The sequence below is a fragment of the Scyliorhinus torazame genome, chromosome 9 (assembly GCF_047496885.1).
Source record: "Scyliorhinus torazame isolate Kashiwa2021f chromosome 9, sScyTor2.1, whole genome shotgun sequence".
Lineage (NCBI taxonomy): Eukaryota > Metazoa > Chordata > Chondrichthyes > Carcharhiniformes > Scyliorhinidae > Scyliorhinus > Scyliorhinus torazame.
In genome coordinates this window covers 215,098,513-215,119,668 of record NC_092715.1, presented here as the reverse complement: position 1 = coordinate 215,119,668, position 21,156 = coordinate 215,098,513, and the positions used below count along the sequence as shown (strand labels likewise).

The 21,156-nt window shown below is 49.9% G+C and overlaps 1 protein-coding gene and 1 long non-coding RNA gene across 9 annotated transcripts in view; one reads left to right on the top strand and one right to left on the bottom strand.

Moving 5' to 3' along the window:
• The window catches only part of ugt2a5 (UDP glucuronosyltransferase 2 family, polypeptide A5), a 118,227-nt gene that overhangs the window by 17,290 nt on the left and 79,781 nt on the right, over positions 1-21,156 (top strand). The window contains exon 1 of one of the 8 annotated variants that reach the window (XM_072517089.1): positions 14,997-15,780. The exons of 6 other annotated variants lie outside the window; for them this stretch is intronic. In XM_072517089.1, coding sequence (XP_072373190.1) covers positions 15,075-15,780 — 706 coding nt within the window. In that variant the 5' untranslated portion in view covers positions 14,997-15,074. Of the gene's footprint in view, positions 1-14,996; positions 15,781-21,156 lie in introns of those variants that run through there. One more of the 8 variants, XM_072517085.1, reaches the window with a different exon arrangement.
• LOC140429737 (uncharacterized) lies at positions 7,842-15,626 on the bottom strand. The gene is made up of 3 exons (XR_011949179.1): positions 15,484-15,626; positions 10,250-10,372; positions 7,842-9,496 (listed from the first exon to the last, which is right to left on the bottom strand). It is a non-coding gene; the product is annotated as an uncharacterized lncRNA (long non-coding RNA).

Sequence of the window (21,156 nt, the reverse complement as noted above, 5' to 3'; positions counted from 1 at the left end):
ACAAGCCCGGTAGTGGTGGCGGCCTTGAGGGTGTGAGGACAGTGGTGGCAGCACATGGGGCTGGAGAGGGCGTCGGTTCGGGCACCGATATGTGGCAACCATCGGTTTGCTCCGGGGCAGCTGGATGGGTGGTTTCGGGGGTGGCAGCGGACGGGGATCGAGCGGTTCAGGGATATGTTGATAGATGGGGGCTTTCCGAGCTATGAAGAGTTGGAGGAGGTGTTTGAGCTGCCCGCTGGGAATGGGTTCCGTTACTTGCACGTGAGCGACTTTGTGCGGAGGCAGGCATCGACTTTCCCGCAACTGCCGCCCCAGGGGATACAGGACCTCCTGGTGTTGATGCCCTCAGCGCTGCTCTGCAGGGCCTCAGCAATGTCCACTTGCGTACGGGGCGTCCTTCAGTTCCTGAGCCGTGATGTCGAGGCCCTCAGCCATGGTCGTCACAGACTGAGCCATGCCTTGGGCACCACCACGCAAGATGCTGACATCGTGCTCCAGGCCTCCACTGTAGTTTCCACCTTTGCAGTGTTGGACTCGGTGCCAGGCATTTTCAGCATCATCTCCTGCACCCATAACCTTTGGGATTCTTCCAATCAGGTATGCACTTGCTGGAATGTTGCTGACACGGTAGCAGAGTGGTTAGCACAGCTACTTCACAGCTCCAGGGTCCCAGGTTCGATTCCTGGCTTGAGTCACTGTCTGTGTGGAGTCTGCATGTTTTACCCATGTCTGCGTGGGTTTCCTCCGGTTCCTCCGGTTTCCTCCCACATGTCCCGAAAGATGTGCAGGTTAGGTGGATTGGCCATGCTAAATTGCCCCTTAGTGTCCAAAAGATTAGTGGGGTTACTGGGTTACGGGGATAGGGTGGAGGTGTGGGTCTGAGTAGTGCTCTTTCCAAGGGTGCAGACTTGATGGGCCAAAATGGCCTCCTTCTGCACTGTAAATTCTATGATTCGATGATTCCCTCCTGTATCTCATGGCTGTGTCCTGGCCTCTGGATTCGCTCTGGGATAACCTTGTCCAGAGGCATTGGACTGGGACTCAGCAGAGTCCTGGGATCCAGCAGATCTCCGATTGCTGTCTCGCTTGGAATGTTCCTGCCTCCACCTGATGTCCATCGGCAACTGTGTGGTGCTCATCAGATTGTGGCCCAGAAGCCTGTCCACTAATGTCGCCCACCGAAGTGTGTGTCTCTGCGTAGGTGGCAGGTGAGGGTGCCAGCTCTGATGCCTCGATAGTGGTCTCCTCGGATCTCTCCTCCAAAGTGGTCTCTTGGGTGGCAGGAGGGGAAAGACTCTGAATGGCCTGACCCCATCAGATGGAGATCCTGTGAGACAATGGACATGTGGTCAGTGAGAGGGAAGGACCATTTTGTCTATCATGAACAACTCACTTGAGACAGGTTATCTGGGTGAAGGGATAGTGGATCCTCACCTCTGTGGCGCAGGCCAACCCATTCCTCATAGGCGGTGAGATTCCAATTCTCTGGTACTCTCCCCCCTTCTTGGCCCTTTCCGCGTATTTTGGGCTATCTTCTCCTGCGGGGACAAAGAGAGGGCTTTGTGAGCCGTGGGCCTGTTGGATGAGGGGATGGAAAGCAGGTGACGTGTGGGCGCCACAACTGGACATGATGGGGTTGTGCTGGTGGGTGCCAGGAGGTGCTGAGGAGCAAGCACGAAGATCGTTTGTGGGGAGGGTGCGAGGCGTCAGCCAGAGATTTGATGGGGGATGGGGGCAGGGGCCGCTGCCTCCCAGGCTGTATTGGTGGCCCTGCTGCTGGCCCTCCAACACCGTCAGGGGAACAGGATGTCCTGTCTCTCACCTACGGTTTCGAGAAGCCTGGCCAGGTCGGTATCCCCAAAAGCGAGGAGCAGGATTTGCGGGTTGCCATACTTGTGTGTTCATAGAATCATAGAATTTACAGTACAGAAGGAGGCCATTCAGCCCATCGAGTCTGCACCGGCCCTTGGAAAGAGCACCCCACTTAAACCCACACCTTCACCCTATCCCCGTAACCCAGTAACCCCACTTAACCTTTTTGGACACTAAAGGCAATTGTTATCATGGACAATCCACCTAACCTGCACATCTTTGGACTGTGGGAGGAAACCGGAGCACCCGGAGGAAACCCACGCAGACACGGGCAGAACATGCAGACTCCGCACAGACAGTGACCCAAGCCGGGAATTGAACAGCGGACCCTGGAGCTGCGAAGCAACTGTGCTAACCACTGTGCTACCATGTTGACTGGGTGTGAGTGGTGAGGGAACGTTTAAAAACAGCGCCCCTTATTAGCGGCAAGGCAGTGAGGCGCGAATCTGGCGATTCAGGTGGCGAGACAGCATTAATGGCGAGAAGCTCGTGAGGGCTCATTTCTGCCACTAAGTGCCGTTGAATATGGGCCACGATCTCGCCAACGCGATCGTCGAGAAACACCCTGCCAATCGTGCCCAAAATGACACGTAGAAATGTTTCAATTAAATTGCATCCCAAACATCTGTCCAATTCAGCCTTGAATATATTCAATGACCCAGCCTCCACTGCTATCTGGGGAAGATAATTCCAAAGACTAACGACCCTCTGAGATTATCATAGAATTTACAGTGCAGAAGGAAGCCATTCGGCCCATCGAGTCTGCACCGGCTCTTGGAAAGAGCACCTTACCCAAGGTCAACACCTCTACCCTATCCCCATAACCCAGTAACCCCACCCAACACTAAGGGCAATTTAGCATGGCCAATCCACCTAACCTGCACATCTTTGGACTGTGGGAGGAAACCGGAGCACCCGGAGGAAACCCACGCACACACGGGGAGGATGTGCAGACTCCGCACAGACAGTGACCCAAACCGGGAATCGAACCTGGGACCCTGGAGCTGTGAAGCAATTGTGCTATCCACAATGCTACCGTGCTGAGAGAAGAAATTCCTCATTATCACCAGCTTACATAGAAGGCCCCTTATTTTTAAGCAGTGATCTGCTCCAGATAACCATTGCCTTGCAGGATAGCTTTGATGCATTTATTTCAGCGCCAAGCTTTCAAGGTGAGTGTGGTAGTATGCATTAGGGGTCATGTGGGACTGTGAAGCCGTGATGCTATTGGCTGACAGATCCCGGGTCCTGGTTGGCTGTTGATCCCTAGCTCCGCCCTGAAGGCGGAGTATAAGAACCTGGGCTTCTCCCCGCAGCTCCAGTCTGTTGCTGAACTGCTGGGAACAAGTCACGCTTAATAAAGCCTCATCGACTTCACCTCTATTCGTCTCTCTCGTAAGTCATTGTGCGCTACAGTGAGCAAATGACTCGACATGTATCACATGTGCTCACGAATGGGATCAAGGCGGTGACCTTTGGTCCTGAAAAGTGCTCGGTCAACCTCGCTGGAAATAGAAGGTATATCAAAAATTTGTTGAATGCACAATGAAAATCTTCAGCAGCATGCCTCTTTACACAGCAATAATCAAGTTGTTTACTATCAAACAACTGTTTGAATAATGAAGTCCTGCATCCAATTGTAGCATTTCTGAATCCAGTCCTGGATTTTGAATTTACCATCTCCTTATCACGTAAAACAGAACTTTATTGCCCCTCATGGCTTAATGTCTGATATGCGAATGGGCTTGATTTGTCCTGATTCATACTGATAGTGATATGCCATCAATGAACACACGACGAGTGGTAAACGTAACTGAGGCTTTAATAAACTAAACAGGAAGCCTCCTGGCCTCCGATCCCGAACTGGATCAGAGGAGGAGACCAGCCACCTTTACACCGAGGGGAGGCGGAGCCATCGGCAGTGGTTTACCACATTACATATAATACAGTGGCCATTTACCACAATACACATATGATACACTACAGTGGTTTACCACATTCACCCCCTGTTAAAAAAAAAGTCCAGCGGGGGTGAAGTGGCCTTAAAGATCAAGTCTGTCGGGGGCCTTGACCTTCCGCCGTGAACGCCTCAGTCCCGGCTGTGGTGTGGGCACCGGTGTCGAGACCTGCGTGTCCGGGAGCGTGTTGTCCTCTTCTTCACCCAGTTGTTGAGTCGGTGGAGGGGGGGCGGTGTATGGGCGGGGGCGGTGATGATGGTCGCCGGTGGGCCTGCGGGTGCGAATTCTTGAGGCAGGTGGGTAGAGGTGGGGGGGAGACGGTTTAGGGTCGGGGGTGGTGGTGATGGTCGCTGGGGAACCTGCAGGTGCCAAATCCCGGAGGGAGACTGTCCTGATGTGCCACGTAGGCATATTGTGGATTGGCATGGAGGAGCAAGACCTTCTCGACGAGGGGATCTGATTTATGACTCCTCGCATGCTTCCGGAGGAGGACGGGCCCTAGGACTGTCAGCTAGGACGGAAGCGAGACCCCGGAGCTGGACTTCCTGGGGAAGGCAAACACACGTTTGTGAGGGGTCTCGTTGGTGGCAGTGCACAGGAGCGACCGGATGGAGTGGAGCGCATTGGAGAGGACCTTCTGCCAGCGGGAGACTGGGAGACCTCTAGACAGTAGGGCCATGAGGACGGCCATCCAGACCATCGCGTTCTCCCTCTTCACCTGTCCGTTGCCCCGGGGGTTGTAGCTGGTCGTCCTTCTGGAGGCGATGCCCTTGCTGAGCAGGAACTGACGCAACTCGTCGCTCATGAAGGAGGATCCCTGATCGCTATGGATGTAGGTGGGGAACTCAGACAAGGTGAAAAGACTGTGCAGGGCCTTGATGACGGTGGCAGAAGTCATGTCAGAGCAGGGGATGACAAAGGGGAATCTTGCGTATTCGTCACAATGTTGAGGAAGTACACGTTACGGTCAGTGGAAGGGAGCGGCCCTTTGAAGTCGATGCTGAGGCGCTCAAAGGCGAGAGGCCTTTACCAGGTGTGCCCTGTCTGGCCGATAGAAGTGCGGTTTGCACTCCGCGCAGACCTGGCAGTCCCTGGTCACGGTCGTGATCTCCTCGGTGGGGTGAGGCAGGTTGCAAGCCTTCATAAAGTGAAAACATCGGGTGGTCCATGGGTGACAAAGGTCATTGTGGAGTGCCCGAAGACGGTCTACATGTGCGCTGGGCCATGTACTGCGGGATAGAGCATCTGGGGGCTCATTGAGCTTCCCAGGTCGATACAAGATATCGTAGTTATAGGTGGCGAGCTCGATCCTCCACCTCAGAATCTTGTCGTTCTTGATCTTGCCCCGCTGTGTATTGTTAAACACGAAGGCAACCGACCGTTGGTCAGTGAGGAGAGTGAATCTCCTGCCGGCCAGGTAATGCCTCCAATGTCGCTCAGCTTCTACAATGGCTTGGGCTTCCTTTTCGACGGAGGAGTGTCGAATTTCGGAGACATGTAGGGTACGGGAGAATACATCCACGGGCCTGCCCGCCTGGTTGAGGGTAGCGGCCAGAGCAAAGTCCGATGCATCGCTCCCCACCTGGAATGGAATGGACTCGTCCACAGCGTGTATCGCGGCTTTGTCAATATCTGCCTTGAAGTGGTTGAAGGCCAGGCAGGCCTCAGCTGTCAGGGGAAAAGTGGTGGATTTAATGAGTGGAGGGGCCTTGTCCGCATAATTGGGATCCAGTGGGCATAGTAAGAGAAGAACCCCAGGCATCTCTTCAGGTCCTTGTGGCAGTGGGGAGGGGGAGGTTCCAGGAGGGGGCGCATGCGGTCGGGGTCGGGCCCAGGACTCCGTTTTCCACAACGTAGCCAAAGATGGCTAGGTGGGTTGTGCGGAAAACGCATTTTTCCTTATTGTAGGTGAGATTCAGGAGTTTAGCGGTGTGAAGGAAGTGCCGGAGGTTTTCGTCATGGTCCTGCTTGTCATGGCCGCAGATGGTGACATTATCTAAGTACGGGAACGTGGCCTGCAGCCTGTACTGGTCAACCATTCGGTCTATTTCTCGTTGGAAGACCGAGACCCCATTGGTGACACCGAAGGTGACCCTGAGGAAGTGGTAGAGGCGGCCATCTGCCTCGAAGGCAGTGTATTGCCGGTCCTCCGGGCGGATGGGGAGCTGGTGGTACGCGGACTTCAAGTCAACTGTGGAGAAGGCTCAATACTGCACAATCTGATTGATCATGTCAGATATGTGGGGGAGGGGGTACTCATCGAGCTGCGTGTACCGGTTGATGGTCTGACTGTAGTCGATGACCATCCAGTGCTTCTCCCCAGTCTTGACGACCACCACTTGGGCTCTCCAGGGGCTGGTACTAGCCTCAATGATCCCCTCTCGTAGGAGTCGCTGGATCTCTGACCTGCTAAAGGCCCTGACCCGGGCACTGTATCGTCTGCTCCTAGTAGCGACAGGCCTACAGTCCGGGGTGAGTTTAGTGAAGAGCGAGGTTGGGGCGACCTTAAGGGTCGCGAGGCTACAGACGGTGAGGGGGGGGCAGTGGACCACCAAACTTTAAAGTAAGGCTTTGGAGGTGGTACTGGAAGTCAAGCCCCAGTAATAGGGCAGCGCAGAGATGGGGAAGGATATAGAGTTTGAAGTTAGCGTACTCTACGCCTTGTACAGTAAGGGTCGCGACACAGTACCCCCGAATTTCTACTGCATGTGATCCGGAAGCCAGGGAGATTTTCTGGGTCGCGGGTAAGATTGGGAGGGAGCAGCGCCTTACTGTATCTGGGTTAATGAAGCTGTCTGTGCTCCCGGAGTCGAAAAGGCAGGCCGTCTCGTGCCCGTTGATCCAGACGGTCATCGTAGATTTTGTGAGGTGATGAGGCCGGGACTGATCGAGCGTGATGGAGGCGAGCTTCGGAAGGTGATGGGTAGGCCAGTCAGAGGTAGCAGCGGCCAGCGTACGATTGGGTGAGCAGGCCTCCCAGGAGGCTGCAGTGTGGTCCCAAATGGCGGCCCCCATGGGTCGTGCGTGGCGGGTGGCATCGGAGATGACGTCAAAGATGGCGGCCCCCATGGGTCACATGTGGCGGCCAAAATTGAAGATAGCGACGAAGATGGCGGCGCACACAGGTTGCACATGGCGGGTGGCGCGGCAGCTGGGGGCGGCCCCGACAGGCAGCAGGCAGCGCTGCTGGGCCTAGAAGTTTTAGGGAGCGATCGGGCCTGGCAGGCTTTCGCAAAGTGGCCCTTCCTCCCACACCTGTTGCAAGTCGCGTTGCAGCGCAGGGCAGCGTTGTCTGGGATGATTACCCTGGCCGCAAAAGTAGCACTTCGGGCTTCCGACGTTGGCGGGCTGCTGCGCGGCACAGGCTTGCGCCGCACCCGGGTCGGATGATGGCGGCGCCCACGAGGGTGCCGCGCGGTCGGTGGTGTAGGCCTCCATGTTCTGGAAGGCCACCTCCAGCGAGTTTGAGAGCTGCAGTGTCTCTGGGATGCCGAGTGTACCCCCTTCTAGCAATCGCTGGCAGATGTAGTTTGAATTCATGCCTGCGACATAAGCGTTCCTGACCAACAGCTCCGCGTGTTGGGTAGCCGATACCGCCTGGCAGTCACAGTTCCGGCAGAGTACCCGCAAGGCACGCAGGAATTCTGCTCGTGATTCCCCAGGGCATGTCGTCTCGTGGCAAGAAGGTGCCTAGCATACACCTCGTTTACAGACTTCACATATTGTCCCTTCAGCAGCATTATCGCCTCCGTATACGAGGGGGCGTCCCTGATGAGAAGAAAGGCTTGCGTGCTCACCCGTGCGTGGAGGATCTGCTTCTTTAGGGGGTCGGTGAAGTCTTCGGTGAAGGATCAGAGGTACGCTTCGAATCAGCTTAGCCAGTGCTCGGATGTTGCAGTGGCGTCGGCTGCCTATGGGTCCAGCTCCAGGCGATCAGGCTTGAATGATGAATTCATCTCAGATGTTTAGTTTATTAAATTGATATGCCATCAATGAACACACGACGAGTGGTGAACGTAACTGAGGCTTTAATAAACTAAACTGGCAGCCTCCTGGCCTCTGATCCCGAACTGGATCAGAGGCGGAGACCAGCCATCTTTATACCGGGCCCGAGGGGAGGCGGAGCCATTACATCTAATACAGTGGCCATTTACCACAATACACATATGATACACTACAGTGGTTTACCACAGATAGGAGAAGTGATTTACATCTAAACATGTAATTTGACAAGTCAGTGTTGGTTATTTATGACTCTACACCATTCTGGATCGGCAATAATGCAGCTCAGGCATGTGTTTATAATGTTCCTCTTTTGTCAAAGGGTTGCCAGTGACAATGCGCTGTTCTGGCCTGTAGACGTTAGTCACTGGATTAATTTAAAATCCGTCATCGAAGAGCTGATCGAGAGGGGCCATGACATTACTGTGGCTGGACATACTGCTGCACTCTACATAAACTATCCTGAACCCTCACCCACGGAATTTGAAGTATTTGAAGTACCGTTTACCAGTGACACATACAACGATCTTCTGAAGAGCTTTCTGCACTACTGGCTCTACGTGAAACTCATTTATCCTCCTGGGATGGATATGGGAGATTCGCAAAAATCGTCGCAGATGCAACAAAACTGAACAGTCAGATATGTGACAGAATCATCAAGAACCAAAAACTGCTGCAAAAACTGGAAGAATCAGAGTTTACAGTTCTGCTGTCTGATCCTGTACATCCTGTGGTGAACCTCTGGCTGTAAAGCTGGGAATTCCCTTTATTTTCACTCTCAGATTCTCCTTCGGATCTGCATTGGAGCGGCTCTGTGGACAACTGCCTGCTCCCCTTTCCTATGTACTTGTTGCTATGTCAGAACTTTCTGATAAAATGACATTTGCTGAGAGAGTTCAAAACATCCTTTACATGAGCATGTATGACCTGATGTACCACTGGCTCTGGCGTGAATGGGACTCGTATTACAGTGAAGTTTTAGGTGAGTTTGAGCAATTTCTTGTACTGGAGCAAAAAGGGGTTGAAATTCTGATTTATTCCGTGAGGTGCGATTGTGAGCTCTGTCATTACCGAAAGATCTCAGCAAAGAAGGATCAGAATGGAGGAGACTCTGGAAAAACATACATGCCCCCTGGTGTGCAAGCACTTTAACATTTTCAGAAAATTCAAAAAGCGCTTTAGAAACAATTTAATCTCTTTGCTTTGCAGAGAAATGCTGCAGCCAATGGGAATTCAATGCTACATTGCCATCAAAGCTTAAAACTGCAGTTAGTGTGGGAGAGTGGCGTTTCCTTTCCCATTTCAAGAGGGAATTATGGGGGAAGTTCATTAGTATCTCCTGGGATTTACTCCCTTTAGGACCTCAGTGGCGATCCTTTGGGGCATAGTGAAAATGTAGTCTCCTGTAGCACACGCTGTCCATCATCTGTTCGAAAGACCAACAACGCCAGTATACCTTGGGCTGTCTCCAGCCTTCCCTTCCTGGCCTGCTGTGCAGCTGGGTCCACAGGGTGTGGGGCGGGGCCCAGAACATGGACAGCCGTCTCGAGCCTCTGTCAACACTGCTGCCGCCATCTTCTCTGGAGTCTGGCTGCCTGGCCTGCCAGCAGCACCACGGGAGCAGCTTCCGCTAGGTCCAGGATGTCATTAATTCAGGGTAACATCTGTAAGGAATTGGGAGAGGGTGTGAGACTGACAGCCAGCAGTGCCTTCCCCCCCGGGACCCTCCATGTCCCCCATCGCTCACCCCCACCCTCCACTCCCAACCCCCTCCCATCCGACAATTCCTGCCTCCGCACGAAAGGCCGCAGCATGGGCCCCTGCTCACCAGACACCACACCCTGTACCCCAGTCACCTACATGTAACGTTACCTGGACCGCGCACTTGTCCTCTCCCTTGTGCAAACACCCACCCTCAGGTCGCCGATATGACACCAGTGCTGGGTCCAGCCACTGGGTGTTCGGATGTTGGCCGCTGCGTCTGTGGTGTTGCCTCCAGCAGTGTTCAGGCACAGTCCAGGCATCACAATCTGGTTGGGATACAAGGCAATAACCCCCACATGCTATATGGCCGGCCCACCCATGTGGGTCCACTTGGAAGGTGTGAAGTGATCTCTTAACTGTGATTGTCAATTCCCTATTAACAGTAGCCTTCAGCCGGGCGACCAGAGGCCTCCACGGTCAGTGGACATTGGATGGTCAGTGGGGCTAGAGCTGAGGTTGCTCCCGGAATGGAAACACACAGTCCAAGGGTCCCAGAGATTGACATGGCGCACACGTGGGTGCTGAGACCCCCCCCCCTCCAATGGCAGGCCACCTCAACAGGGATAGGCCCCACGGGACTCCACCTCCGAGCACAGGGGCAGCAACCCAAGTGCCCCCGGCTTCTTTGCCTGGGAGCAAAGATGGCTACTCACCTCCTCGGGTCACCGCAGCAGACCTTCTGCCACGTTTTTAAAAGGTGTACTAATCGGCGCCCGCGTGACCACTTGCTGTGGAGTTGGTTAGATCACTGGAGACAATGAGATAGTGGGTCGCTCCTGTTAATTGTATGGAGATTTTTTTTTTTTTTAATTTGCTTTTATTAAAGCTTTTTTCAAACAGAATTTGTACATAACCAATCACAGAAATATAAATGAAAAATATTTAACAAAACTAGGTGGCTGTTATAATTATACAAAATTGAAAATATACATTAAATAGACAGTTCCCCCACCTGAGCCCTCCGACCCCCCCCCCCTCCCCCCCCCCCCCCCCCCCACCCCTCTCCTATTGCTGCTGCTGACATCTTACCGCTCGCCTAGAAAGTCAAGGAAAGGTTGCCACCGCCGGGAGAACCCCAGCCAGGATCCTCTCAATGCAAACTTTATTCTCTCCAGGCTGAGGAACCCCGCCATGTCACTAACCCAGGTCTCCGCACTCGGGGGTTTTGAGTCTCTCCACGTTAACAAGATCCGTTGCCGGGCTACCAGGGAGGAGGTGGTGATTATTGGTTTCTCACCACGCTATGGCGGGATCCGGATTTCGCTAATGGGGGAGGGCCCGTGAAAACCACAAACAGATCGGTGCCCAGCGTGGTTCTCAATTTTGGCCCCTCCCACGATTTAACGGCCTCGTCGCGCTCACGTTTAAGCGCAACATGGCCATTAAATTGTGCCTTGAATGGAGAACATGTGATTAAGAGGTTTGCAGATGACACAGACATTGGCCATGTAGTTGATAACAGGCAAGCAAGCTGTAAACTGCGGGAGACATCAATGGATTGGCCAAGTGGGGCTAAAATGGAAAGTGGAATGCTATCAGGAGAAATCTTTTTAAAAATAAAATTAGAGTACCCAATTCATTTTTTCCAATTAAGGGGCAATTAAGTGTGGCCAATCCACCTACCCTGCACATCTTTGGGTTGTGGGGGCAAATCCCACGCAAACACGGGGAGAATGTGCCAACTCCACACAGGCTGCGACGCAGAGTTATCAGGAGAAATCTTAAGTAATGTATTTGCGGAAGGCAAACAAAGTAAGGGAATACCTAATAGGAAATGGAGAAGTAGAGAAGAGGAAATTGTGCATGACCACAGGTCACTGAAGGTTATAGGACTGGCCATCATCTCTTGTTCAGAAGCCGCCACGCCCAATACTTCACTCTATTATGAGTGACTCTATGGTTCCCGGGTGTATCTGCTGATACTGCTGACAGCAATAGTTCAAAAGGTAAAGTCACCATAGTCCCAGATGACCATAGGGTGACTGGTGGTGATTAAACCTGAGGATCACCACACCTTAGGCAAGTGACAGAGTTGAGAAGGCGGGACCTCAACTGGTATAGGAATTGAACCCGCTCTGCTGGCCTTGCATCATGAACGAGCCGTCTAGCCAACTGAGCTAAACGGATCGCCAACAGTAATAGCAGCACCTTGTTATAGTTCAGCGTCCTTCAGTCAGGCCACATTTGGGTCTGTATTTGTGCCCCATTTGATGTAGATTTCTTTGGATTGTCACAGTCCGTGCCAAATGTACGGTGTCACAAGCGGTTTGCGGTTGCTCCAGAGCAGTCGGTGTTTAAAAGGAGCCACAATAGAGCGTTTGGGCAGCAAGTCAGCCATATTACTTGCCCCAACTGATTAGCTATCGAGTGTACCGGCAGGCAGGAAGGTGGTTTAAAGTGTGTCTTCTTCAATGCCAGGAGCATCCGGAATAAGATGGGTGAACGTGCAGCATGGGTTGGTACCTGGAACTTCGATGTTGTGGCCATTTCGGAGACATGGATAGAGCAGGGACAGGAATGGTTCTTGCAGGTGCCGGGGTTTAGATATTTCAGTAAGCTCAGGGAAGGTGGTAAAAGAGGGGGAGGGGTAGCCTTGTTAATCAAGGATGTTTGATGAGGACTCGTCAACTGAGGTAGTATGGGCTGAGGTTGGAAACAGGAAAGGAGAGGTCACCCTGTTAGGGGTTTTCTATAGGCCTCCGAAAAGTTCCAGAGATGTAGAGGAAAGGATTGCAAAGATGATTCTGGATAGGAGCGAAAGCAACAGGGTAGTTGTTATGGGGGACATTAACTTTCCAAATATTGACTGGAAACGCTATAGATGGGTCCGTTTTTGTCCAATGTGTGCAGGAGGATTTCCTGACACAGTATGTAGATAGGCCAATGAGACGCGAGGCCATATTGGATTTGGTACTGGGTAATGAACCAGGACAGGTGTTAGATTTGGAGGTAGGTGAGGACTTTGGTGATAGTGACCACAATTCGATTACGTTTACTTTAATGATGGAAATGGATAGGTATATACCGCAGGGCAAGAGTTATATCTGGGGGAAAGGCAATTATGATGCGATGAGGCAAGACTTAGGATGCATCGGATGGAGAGGAAAATTGCAGGGGATGGCACAATGGGAATGTGGAGCTTGTTCATGGAACAGCTACTGCGTGTCCTTGATAAGTATGTACCTGTCAGGCAGGGAGGAAGTGGTCGAGCAAGGGAATCGTGGTTTACTAAAGCAGTCGAAACACTTGTCAAGAGGAAGAAGGAGGCTTATGTAAAGATGAGACATGAAGGTTCAGTTAGGGCACTCAGAGTTACAAGTTAGCTAGGAAGGACCTAAAGAGAGAGCTAAGAAGAGCCAGGAGGGGACATGAGAAGTCTTTGGCAGGTAGGATCAAGGATAACCCTAAAGCTTTCTATTGATATGTCAGGAATAAACGAATGACTAGGGTAAGAGTAGGGCCAGTCAAGGACAGTAGTGGGAAGTTGTGTTTGGAGTCCAAGGAGATAGGAGAGGTGCTAAATGAATATTTTTCGTCAGTATTCACACAAGAAAAAGACAATGTTGTCGAGGAGAATACTGAGATTCAGGCTACTAGACTAGAAGGGCTTGAGGTTCATAATGAGGAGGTGTTAGCAATTCTGGAAAGTGTGAAAATAGATAAGTCCCCTGGGCCGGATGGGATTTATCCTAGGATTCTCTGGGAAGCTAGGGAGGAGATTGCTGAGCCTTTGTCTTTGATCTTTAAGTCATCTTTGTCTACAGGGATAGTGCCAGAAGACTGGAGGATAGCAAATGTTGTCCCCTTGTTCAAGAAGGGGAGTAGAGACAACCCAGGTAACTATAGACCAGTGAGCCTTACTTCTGTTGTGGGCAAAATCTTGGAAAGGTTTATAAGAGATAGGATGTATAATCATCTGGAAAGGAATAATTTGATTAGAGATAGTCAACACGGTTTTGTGAAGGGTAGGTCGTGCCTCACAAACCTTATTGAGTTCTTTGAGAAGGTGACCAAACAGGTGACTGAGGGTAAAGCAGTTGATGTGGTGTATATGGATTTCAATAAAGTGTTTGATAAGGTTCCCCACGGTAGGCTACTACAGAAAATACGGAGGCATGGGATTCAGGGTAATTTAGCAGTTTGGATCAGAAATTGGCTAGCTGGAAGAAGACAAAGGATGGTGGTTGATGGGAAATGTTCAGACTGGAGTCCAGTTAATAGTGGTGTACCACAAGGATCTGTTTTGGGGCCACTGCTGTTTGTCATTTTTATAAATGACCTGGAGGAGGGTGTAGAAGGATGGGTGAGTAAATTTGCAGATGACGCTAAAGTCGGTGGAGTTGTGGACAGTGCGGAAGGATGTTACAAGTTACAGAGGGACATAGATAGGCTGCAGCGCTGGGCTGAGAGGTGGCAAATGGAGTTGAATGCAGATAAGTGTGAGGTGATTCATTTTGGAAGGAATAACAGGAAGATAGAGTACTGGGCTAATGTAAGATTATTGGCAGTGTGGATGAGCAGAGAGATCTCGGTGTCCATGTACTTAGATCCCTGAAAGTTGCCACCCAGGTTGAGAGGGTTGTTAAGAAGGCGTACGGTGTGTTAGCCTTTATTGGTAGAGGGATTGAGTTTTGGAGCCATGAGGTCATTTTGCAACTGTACAAAACTCTGGTGCGGCTGCATTTGGAGTATTGCGTGCAATTCTGGTCGCCGCATTATAGGAAGGATGTGGAAGCATTGGAAAGGGTGCAGAGGAGATTTACCAGAATGTTGCCTGGTATGGGGGGAAGATCTTATGAGGAAAGGCTGAGGGACTTGAGGCTGTTTTCATTAGAGAGATGAAGGTTAAGAGGTGAATTGAGGCATACAAGATGATCAGAGGATTGGATAGGGTGGACAGTGAGAGCCTTTTTCCTCGGATGGTGATGTCTAGCACGAGGGGACATAGCTTTAAATTGAGGGGAGATAGATATAAGACAGATGTCAGAGGTAGGTTCTTTACTCAGAGAGTAGTAAGGGTGTGGAATGCCCTGCCTGCAACAGTAGTGGACTCCCCAACACTAAGGGCATTCAAATGGTCATTGGATAGGCATATGGACGATAAGGGAATAGTGTAGATGGGCTTTCGAGTGTTTCACAGGTCGGCGCAACATCGAGGGCAGAAGGGCCTGTACTGCGCTGTAATGTTCTATGTTCTATGTTCTAATTAGACCCACTCCTCTGTACATTAACCTGCCAACCAATGTTTCCTTGTCAGATTCACTTTTGAAAGTTAATGATTGAAACTAGACTCAATCCCAATAATTCATAATCCAGTCCAGGATTAACCATTTGCCTTAACCACATAATGCAGAAGTGAACATTATCCTCCAAATGGTTTTGTTTTGTTCTGACTTGTACTGCTAGGAGCAGCTTCCTGTTGTGTTCGTAAAGGTGGTTTTGAAGGACTCGGTGTCTGAGCCATTCCTGGTGGACATTATGCAGCTCAGATATTTGGTTACAGTGTTCCTCTTTCTCCAGAGCGTGACCAGTGACAATGTGCTTATCTGGCCTGCAGAAGGCAGTCACTGGATTAATTTAAAACCTGTCATTGAGGAGCTGATCGAGAGGGGTCATAAAGTTACTGTGGCTGCATATTCTGCTGCACTTTACATTGATTATTCTGAGGCCTCCGCCACGAAGTTCAAAGTATTTGATGTCCCATTTGACCCTGCATTATATGAAGATTTTTTGAAGGAATCGGTGGCATTCTTCATGTACGAGAAACCTTATTTATCTTACTGGGCCGGGTATAGAAGATTCTCAGCGATCATGGCAAATGGAATAAAACTGAACAGACAAATCTGTGAGGGAATATTACAAAATCACAAACTGTTGCAAGACTTACACGATTCAAAGTTTAAAGTTCTGCTGGCTGACCCTCTCCATTACTGCGGTGACCTTCTGGCTCTGAAGCTGGGAATTCCCTTTATTTTCACTCTGAGATTCTCTCCAGGATTTGCCATGGAGAGACTCTGTGGACAACTCCCAGCTCCTCCTTCCTATGTACCTGCAACTCTGTCAGAGTTTACTGATAAAATGACCTTTACTGAGAGATTTCAAAATGTTCTTTACTCTCTCCTGTACGCTAGGGTGTGCAATCAATTGTGGCACGAGTGGGACTCGTATTACAGTGAAGTTTTAGGTGAGTTGGAAAGTGCATTTCCCCTTATGAATGTGATAGTAAAATTATACTTGTAGCTTTTTGAATCTCAACCATTTCTGCTAACCAGTCCCATAAATTCACCAGTTTTAAAGGCTTGTGATTATTATTGTTGATGTTAGCAGAGAGGGGGCAGTCACCTGGTTACTTTAAAATGGATTTAAGAACGATATCAATAAAGCATATGCATGTTTTCAATATGTAAATAATTAACCTTTTGACAACCTCAGGACATCGCAAAGCATTTTACAGCCAATTTAGTACTTCTGAAGTGAAGTTACTGTTCTAATGCAGGTTAGATTGCAGTAGGTTTGAGTGTAATGCCAGAATTTCAAAATAACTGGGGAGATTAAACACAGGCTGGGTGACTGTTTTGTGGAACACCTTCGCTCAGTCTGCAAGCATGACCCCGACATTCCTGTCGCTTGCCCTTTCAACTGTGGCTCTCATACCCACATATCTGTCCTTGGCTGGTTATAGCAAAGCCTAACACAAACTGGAGGGACAGCACCTCAGCTTCTGATTAGGTACGGTATAGCCTCTGAACTCAACAATACTTCCAGCAGCTTCAGACCATGAACTCTCTCCTCTATCTTTTTAATCCGACTTTTTTTCCTCAGCGCCCTCAACCATATAACCGTGGAAACCATCCATGCCAGCCTGTGGACACGCAGGTTGCCTTTCTGCACCCGGTCCATAGTCCTATAGTTTATAGCACCAAAGGTGCACACCCAGGTACTATTTATATAAGGGTTTAGGGTCTCTGCCTCCATCACCAACTCGGGCAGCAAATTCCAGACACCTACTATCTGCATTAAAAAGTTCTTCCTCATGTCCCCTCCACATCTTCTCCCACTTATCTTGAATCTGTGCTCCTTGGTTCTAGAATTCTCCGCCAAGGGAAACAATTTCATCCTGTCCACTCTATCTCTTTCCCTCATAATTGTGTACACCTCAATTAAGTCACCCCCTCAGCCTTCTTTGTTCCAAGGAAAATAACCCACCCTATCCAATCTCTCCTCATAGCTACACTGTTCTAGCCCTGACAACATTTTTGTAAACCTTCCCTACACTCCCTCCGGACAAATTAGGTGTTCCTGTAATGTGGTGACCAGAATTGCACGCAATACTCCAGTTATGGCCTCACCGGTGTTTTGTACAATTCCAACATTATTTCCTTACATTTATATTCTATACCAATGAAGGAAAGCATTCCATCTGCTTTCTTTACAACCTTGTCTACTTGAACTGCTGTCTTTAGGGACCTGTGTACTTGTACACCAAGATCTTTCTCACTTCATCTACCCCTCTTAGTATATTCCCATTTATTGTGTACTCCCTAGAACGGGTTGACCTCCCTAAATGCATTATCTCACACTTCACTGTATAAAAAACCATCTGCCACTTTATCACCCACTCCAGCAAACCATCTATATCATTTTGAAGATTATAGCTATCCTCTACACTGTCCAGCACTCGGCCAATCTTTGTGTCATCTGCAAATCTTGCTCCACACGGTCATGTCCAAATCGTTAATGTATAACACAAACAATAAGGGTCCCAACACCGAGCTCTGTGAAACACCACTTGAATCAACATTCCATTCGCAAGGCCATCCTTTGATCATTACTGTTTGTTTCCTGTCACTCAGCCAACTTTTTATCCAGTTTGCCATATTACCATGTATCCCATGGGCTTTGATTTTGTTGACCAATCTGTCATGTGGGACCTTGTCAAATGCCTTGCTAAAATGCATATACACAACATCCACTGCACTACCTTAATCAACCCTTCTTGTTTCTTCCTCAAAGAATTCAATCAAATTTGTGAGCAAAACCGTCCTTTAACCAGTCCATGCTGTTCCTCCCTGACTAGTCCAAACCTTTTGACCTGACAGTTAATCCTCAGGATTGATTTTACCAATTTGTCCACCACTGACATAAGACTAACTGGCCTATAATTGTTTGCCGTTTTCTTTGATCCCTTTTTAAACGATGGAACTACATTTGCATTTCTCCAGTCCTCCGGTACCTCTCCTGTATCTGGGGCGAAATTCTCCCCCAACGGCGGGATGTTCGCCGGCTGGCGCCAAAGACGGCGCCAATCAGACGGGCATCGCGCCGGCCCAAAGGTGCGGAATGCTCCGCATCTTTGGCGGCCTAGCCCCAACATTGAGAGGCTAGGCCGACGCCGGAGGGATTTCCGCCCCGCCAGCTGGCGGAAATGGCGTTTGTTGCCCCGCCAGCTGGCGCGGAAATGCGGCGCATGCGCGGGAGCGTCAGCGGCCGCTGTCAGTTTCCCGCGCATGCGCAGTGGGGAGAGTCTCTTCCGCCTCCGCCATGGTGGAGGCCGTAGCGGAGGCGGAAGGGAAAGAGTGCCCCCACGGCACAGGCCCGCCCGCGGATCGGTGGGCTCCGATCGCGGGCCAGGCCACCGTGGGGGCACCCCCCGGGGTCAGATCACCCCGTGCCCCCCCCCAGGACCCCGGAGCCCACCCACGCCGCCTGGTCCCGCCAGTAAATACCAGGTTTGATTTACGTCGGCGGGACAGGCAATTCCTGGGCGGGACTTCGGCCCATCCGGGCCGGAGAATCCAGCGGGGGGTCCCGCCATCCGACGCGGCCCGATTCCCGCCCCCGCCCAATCTCCGGTACCGGAGACTTCGGCGGGGGCGGGGGCGGGATTCACGGCGGCCAACGGCCATTCTCCGACCCGGCGGGGGGTCGGAGAATGACGCCCCTGGTGAGGATTAGAAAATCAATCTCAAAGCGTCTGCTACCCCCTCCCTGACCTCCTTCAGCAGCCTCGGGAAACAATCCGTCTTGCTCTCGGGACCTATCAACTTTCAAGGATTCCAGCCCTTTGAGTACTTCCTCCCTGGGGTTGGTTTAGCACAGGGCTAAATCGCTGGCTTTGAAAGCAGACCAACGCAGGCCAGCAGCCCGGTTCAATTCCCGTACCAGCCTCCCCGAACAGGCGCCGGAATGTGGCGACTAGGGGCTTTTCACAGTAACTTCATTTGAAGCCTACTTGTGACAATAAGCGATTTTCCTTTTCCTTTCCTCTTTATGATTATCATGTCGAATATCTCAGTGTTCCTCCTGGACCATTATATCTGCATCATCCCTTTTCTTTGTAAATACAGAGACAAAATGTTCATTTAAAATCCTTCCCACAGCCTCTGCATCTACACACAAGTCCCCTTCTTCATCTCTAATAGGTCCCACTTTTTCCTTCACTAACTTTTTACCATTAATATATTGGTAAAACATCTTGGGTTTTCTTTAACTTTACTTACTAATTTTTTTTCATGTCCTCTCTTTCATTTCCTTATTTCCTTCTTTGCCTCTTCCCTGTACTTCTTATACTAGTCTGGGCTATCTCAGTTCATTGTGCCTATCGTATGCTTTATTTTTCTGTTTGATTTTTCCCTGTATTCCTCTGGACAACTAGGCTTGTCTAGACTTGGTCGTACCACTCTTATTTTTGAAGGGGACATGTTGACTTTGTACACTTAGGATCTCATTTTCTAGTGCTTCCCACTGGTTTTCCACTGATTTAGCCTCGAGCAGTGCTGGCCAGTCCACCTCAGCCAAGTCCCTTCTCATTCCTGCAAAAAATCTGCCTTCCCCCTGTTCAAAACTTTTACTTCTGCTTTATCCCTATCCTTTTCCATGGTAATACTGAATCGAACTGTGATCACTGTCCCTGATATGGTCGCCAATTATCACTTCACCCACTTAGCCTTCTTCGTTCCCCAAGACTAAGTCTGGAAATGAATCTCCTCTCATTTGGTTTCTCACTAATTGGTTGAAAATTATTTCCTGGACACACTGCATGATTTTTTCTCCCTCCTTGCCCCTTATAATGTTTGAATCCAGTTGATATTGGGATAGTTAAAGACTCCAACTATTTTTGCCCTCTTCTTCTTACAGGCAGAACTTTGCCTACATATTTGATCTTCTATCTCCCATTCACTATTTGGGGGTCTGTAGTACACTCCCAGTAGTGTCACTCCCCCTTTTTTATTTGTAAGCTCATCACAGAAATCCTCATTTGTTGACCCATTTAGTATATCATCCCTTTTCACAACTGGAATGAATTCTTTAACCATTAGTGCTACTCTCTACACCGAGTATTTTTTATCTCCCACTCTATCCTACCTGAAAACTCTGTATTCAGGGATATTGAGCTGCCAATTTGTCCCTCCTTTAACTAGGTTTCCGTTATAGCAACGGCATCCTGCTGCCATTTGTCTACCTGTGCCCTTGACTCATCTATCTTGCTTGTAATACTCCTTTCATCTGATTTGATTTATTTCTTGTCTCATGTACCAAGGTGCAGTGAAAAGTATTGATCGCTCCATACATTAATACATAGAACATACCATAAATACACAATGTAAATTCATAAACATAAGACAATGGGTGAAGCATACGGAATATATTGCTACAACTGTAGGGAAGATGCGTAGAAAGATCAGTTCAGTCCTAAAGAGGTCTATTTAGGGGTCTGGTAACAGCAGGGAAGAAGCTGTTTTTGAATCTATTGGTGCTTGTTCTCAAACTTTTGTATCATTTGCCTGATGGAAGAGGTTGGAAGAGAGAATAACCCAGGTGCGAGGGGTCTTTGATTATGCTGCCCGCTTTCCCAAGGCAGTGGGAGGTTTAAACAGTCAATGGATGGGAGGGGGGCTTGCATGATGGACTGGGCTGTGTTCACGACTCTCTATAGTTTCTTGCGGTCTTGGGCTGAGCAGTTGCCAAACCAGGCTGTGATGCAGCCAGATAGGATGCTTTCTACGGTGCATAATAAAAATTGGCAAGAGTCAATGTGGACATGCTGAATTTTCTTAATTTCCTGAGGAAGTACAGGCGCTGTTGTGTTTTCTTGGTTCTAGCATTGATGTAGGTGGACCAGGACATATTGTTGGTGATGTGTACACCAAGGAATTTGAAGCTGTTAACCATCTCCACCTTGGCACCATTGATACAAACAGGTGTGTGGACAACACTTGGCTTCCTGAAGTCGATGACCAGCTTCTTAGTTTTGCTGACATTGAGGGAGAGATTGTTGTCATTGCGCCATGCCACTAAGTTCTATATCTCCCTTCTGTACTCTGATTCACCGTTGTTTGAGATCTGACCCACTACGGTCGTAGATGGAGTTGGAGCCAAATTTTGCCATGCCGTCATGTGTGTATAGGGAGTATAGTAGGGAGCTAATTACACAGCCTTGCGTGGCCCTGGTATTGAAGACTATCGTGGAGGAAGTGCCGTTGCTTATTCATACTGATTGCGGTCTGTGGGTCAAGAAGTTGAGAATCCAGTTGCAGAGGGAGGAGCCAAGTCCCAGGTT